The sequence below is a fragment of the Halyomorpha halys genome, unplaced genomic scaffold (assembly GCF_000696795.3).
Source record: "Halyomorpha halys isolate HHAL.00 unplaced genomic scaffold, Hhal_1.1 Scaffold328.1, whole genome shotgun sequence".
Classification (NCBI taxonomy): Eukaryota; Metazoa; Arthropoda; class Insecta; order Hemiptera; family Pentatomidae; genus Halyomorpha; species Halyomorpha halys.
The window spans coordinates 1-4893 of NW_027112103.1; the positions used below are offsets into that span (position 1 = coordinate 1).

The 4893-nt window shown below is 37.1% G+C and overlaps 1 protein-coding gene across 1 annotated transcript in view; it reads left to right on the forward strand.

The window, feature by feature from the left end:
- Positions 1 to 1426: 1426 nt before the first annotated feature.
- Positions 1427 to 4893, forward strand: part of LOC106681342 (facilitated trehalose transporter Tret1) — a 29651-nt gene continuing 26184 nt past the window's right edge. Inside the window, exon 1 of the mRNA XM_067050132.1 lies at positions 1427 to 2235. Within this exon, the coding sequence (XP_066906233.1) occupies positions 2234 to 2235 (2 nt within the window). The 5' untranslated portion in view covers positions 1427 to 2233. The remainder of the gene's footprint in view (positions 2236 to 4893) is intronic.

Here is a 4893-nt window from a genome sequence, read left to right on the forward strand (position 1 = left end):
TATAGGGAATTTTATATATTAATCCCGATTGTTTTCTTGTATCAATTTTGTCCTTTAATATACTATAATAATTTTTGATTTTATTGTTAGGTCTATGACTCAGAGAGCACTCATCAACATCGTAATGCTTAAATGATTTCTTAATATCTTCAGATAGTCCTTTAATATAATTGAATCCATAATTTTTTACTTTATTATTTACTATTTCGTTTCCTGTTTTTTTAAAAATATTTTTAAGGTTAATTTCCCAAATCTTGTAAATTAATTTTTTTGGTTAAACATTTTCTAGGAACATATTAATTATCTTATTTTTTATTACATGTAACCTACTATCATCAGTTACTTTAATAGATTTTTTTAATATAATTATTTATTACATTATATTTCATGTGATAAGGGTGGCAAGAATAATAATTCAATATTATATTACTGCTTGTTTCTTTTTTTGTCCATTCTGTGACTATATTCTTACCTTGTCTCACCATCAACATATCCAAAAATCATATCTTAAAAATCTTTTCCTATTACATTGGGATTTTAATTTTTCATGGTGGCTCTTTAGCCTGCATGGAGTAAGAGTTTTTAAATTATATAATTCCCAAACTGTATTAAGGTAAGATAAATTATAAATAATAATGTTAAGTATTTTGAAATGTTTGAGGATAAAAAGCTGTTTTATGGTAGATTGTCTCTGAGGATGGCCGGATTGGCCGAAATGCCGGACTTGAAAGAAAAATAAAGTGTTTTGAGACTAAAATGGATAGAAATTAAATTATTTATTTTTTAAAAACAAGTATTCTTTTTTGAAATTAAGGGTTAACTAAAGCAGTGATTCGTAAATTTTGCACCACCGCTCCCTGGTGAGTTCTTCAGCGATTCATGGGGTGGTGATGGTTAGAGGTCAATTTGGGGAGGGAGGATGGCTACTGGTGAATTTTCAGGGGAGGGGAATGGCCACTAGTGAATTTGGAATTTGTGACAAAACTTCTCCTGTACAAACGAAAATTTGGTCGAGGGTATTGAGCCAATTCCCAAATTTATCAAGAGCAGAAAATAAAGATGTCAACATACTTTCATATTGTTAGCACTTGGATGCTCTCTAATCAGATTTTAATCAATGAGTTGATGATATTTTGTATAATTCTCTGCTTTTCTTGGGTTCAATAATCTCTGGAAATATTTCCCCCACCTTTCTTGCACTTCTTCTTCCAGCATTAGTATGGTAGCGTTTCTATGGTCGTCTTTGATTAGGTTGGCTCTCCTGATCGGTCCACACTTAATGCTATTCATCATTTTGTAGAATTTGCGAGACTCATTTCTACCCCCACTCATCACACGATGGGAAGGACTTGACCGCCCAACATCGGCAAGCCACCAGAAGATGAGGAAGCTGACCCAGACTAAGACCAGGAGGGCTGTACCAGCCTGGTAACTGCAGGAGGCACCCAGAGGGATACAGTGGACAAGGTGCAGCTCCATCAGACGAAGCGCTGGGCTGGACCACAGTAAAAAAAAAAAAAACAAAAAAAAACATTAATTGAATAATTAACAAAAGAATAAAAAAAGGAAAAATTGGTGATCCTAGGGAGTAGTGGCATGCGCAATCCCCAGCGCTCTACCTCACTGCTCCCGCACCCCGTATGCCAGAGATGGCAAGGGAGGGGGATAAAAAAAAAATAAATAAATAAAAAAAAGACTCATTTCTACTGCTTGATTTTCTTAATTCCTTCAATCTGCTCTCTTCTTGCTTCTAACTAATCTCTTCGCGTACGTTCTGGAATTTTTATACCCACACGCAAGTACACATTTTTTTCAAACTCCAAAAGTATACTTCAAAGGAACGCGAGTTCGATATTTTGCAAGATATCGATTGATCGAGACTAAAGTAAGGGATCATGGTATATTGTACACAATAATTATTGCCGGTGGAGTAGTAACACACAAATTAGAGTAGACTTCGGATATTTGAGTTGTGTAATAACCAATTATTTTTACTATTACATAATTTTTAAAAAAATACATTATAAATTATGAAATTCTTTAATTCCCGGACTTGCAAACAATTGAAATATCATGACTATTTATTTATGTAAAATAATTAATCATAATGACGTTGGATCCCACCAGGATTCGAGGACCCGACGAACTTCAGAACTTCAGTACAGTGATTTTAAGTTACAGTAACGGTTAAGATGGTAAGTGGCAGGGTGAGGCAGTACATCTACAGTATCATATGTAAGTACATAGTGAAATTGTATAACTATTTTATTGAAACTGTAATTAATAATTGTTCTGAGTCTGAATACGAAATAAAATTCACAACCAAAAATAAACAACAGATAGACAACTATGGTACTAAATTGTTAAGAAGTGTCATTTTTATATAATTAGTTAATATTTGGAACATAAGAGAACGTATCTATTATTTTTTTTAATCAAAAGTTAATTTTTATTCTTAACCACTTTTGATATGGTTGAATTTAAAATTTACGGTAGTTCTTCTCTCCTTTGGAATAGAACTTTTTGTCGTAGAATTTATCAGTATTTTTGTTGGACATTTATTTTTTTTAAAAATTAATGAATTCCCTTTAAGGAAATTAACAGTAATCGGACAGGATATTCTTAGTCACTATAATAAAAAGTTTATACACATTTTATTTATTTTTTTTTTTTTTAACTCGAAAAATAACTCATTGCCTTTCAAATCTTTCTTTAATTATTGGTGACGTTTAGAATATTCGTCCATCATTTTATCGAATCTACAATTAATTAGACCATAACAACCCTTTACATTAACATAATTCTTACATGCTAGCCAAGATGAACGTGATAGAGACGACATCACAAGAGATCAGAAAGGCCATCTCAGACCTGGAGCGTTCCTCAGGGGATGTAGGAGGATTTAATCATTCCCTTAAGGGTGGTGACCGTATCATGGAGAGGATGGGAGGTAAAGTCGCAGAAGACCTACTCGACAGGGTTGACGCATTGTCCCTAAAGGCAGCCCTAATATGCAGGATTAAACGGAACATTCTGAACCACTTTCAAGCCGATGAGGAGACATCGTGGCCAGTCGTCAAAGAAAGATGAAAAAGAAGTTTTACGGATGGGGCAGATGGACTTAGATGGAAGATATTTTTTATGTTTAGAGAAGGGAAGAAGCAGTGCCAGTCCAAAGGGCAGTACGCTGCGACATATCTAGGCCAGTTCAATCTGATCACGGTGAAGATGCGGAAGACCCAAGGAGCGGACGTGGTCAGCTGGAAGATAAACTTCATTGATAATAGCATGAAAGTACAACTGGCTAAGGAAACGAAAAAACGAGGTCTACCTCGGGATCGCTCCTCTGTGGAATGCGCCCACAGAATATACAAGAATGGACATTGATGATGGGGGATGGACTAGGGTACCTGGGAGAATCATCTAGGGATGTGAAACGTTCTTGAAAAAATGTCTCACATCCCTAGATGATTGGGTAGACCCCGGAAGAAAAACAACAACAAGAATCAGGAAACATAGGAGAGACTACTGAAGATACTCAACTGTAGAAAGACCACCTGAGACAGAAGAGATTATCAATGAAAATTGGAGCTAGGTTATACGGAAAACAAGAACAACGGGGAAATTGAAGATCGAGCATGAATACGGCGAGAGAAGCATCGTGACCATCTGGTCACAACCTTGCGTCAAAGATGTCAGGTCAGCAAAGCCCTTGAAGATACATGGAATATCCATATAAATATATATGGAAGATACATATAAATGGACATAGCCATAATTTATACGTAGGAAATGCAGTGGTTTGGGAGAAGATTTGGCATCTTTGGCGGACGGAACAGATTGAGGTCGAATGTACATTGAAAGTCGAGGATGTACATTCGCTTTATGATGATGGTTGAGATTCTGCGTGACGTAGAGTACCAAAGAGAGGTGACACTCAAATATCACCAGGGAATGACAAACCATAGAACACTGAACGAAACCTTACAGGCACTGCACCGTCGATACTTCTGGTGGGGTATGAAGCGTACTTTCCAAGAAACCATTGGTAGCTGTGACGTATGTCTACAAAATACAATAGACACTCACCACAAGCGACTCAGGAAGAGACGCCCACCGCTCAGCGATCTTCAGGCGGATTAGTTTACATGGAAGTGATACAAGTGGATCACAGTGGTCTTATATCGAAAATTAGCAATGGCGTACCAAGTGAAAGAGAGGTCAGGAGAAGCAGCGTTAAGAACATGGTTCCAGTTTAACGGAGTACTAAATAGAATCTCATCAGACAGTAGAAGGGAGCTTGAAAACGCAGGCGTCAGGAAAGAAATGAAAGTCTTGGACGTAGTGTTGCACCTTAACAGCCCAGGACATCCAAAAGGCCGAGGAGGGATCGAAAGGTTCCACAGCACTCTCAGTGACCACCAGTGGGTGTATCAGTTAGATAGGGGCTAGAGCCGGATGAAGCCATGGAACGAGCAATCGTGACATACATTTATTCCATACACTCGGTTACCGGGTTTTTCCCATTCGAGATAGTTTTTAGACTGCGGGGACGTCGTAGGAATTATGGAGATACAGCGATGGAGGAGAGCAATATTAACGTTAGTTATATGACAGAGGAAGATGTGGGCAAAATTCAGGAACAAAATTAAGAAGGAGAAACGCAGAAGAGTGGCACGATACATCAGTGTCCGTGATTTGATAAGGCCAGCTTGAAATAGGGACGGTGGTTTACTGGAAAATGATAAATAATAGGGAAGATGAGCTCCAGAGGTACAAAGCCCCATTCAGTGTGGTTGTTTAATTTAGGTATTCCCCGGAGTAAAAATTGGGGGATATTACCCAAATTAATTATTATATTGGTAAGCTGGTTTAAATTAAGGTATTACTGAT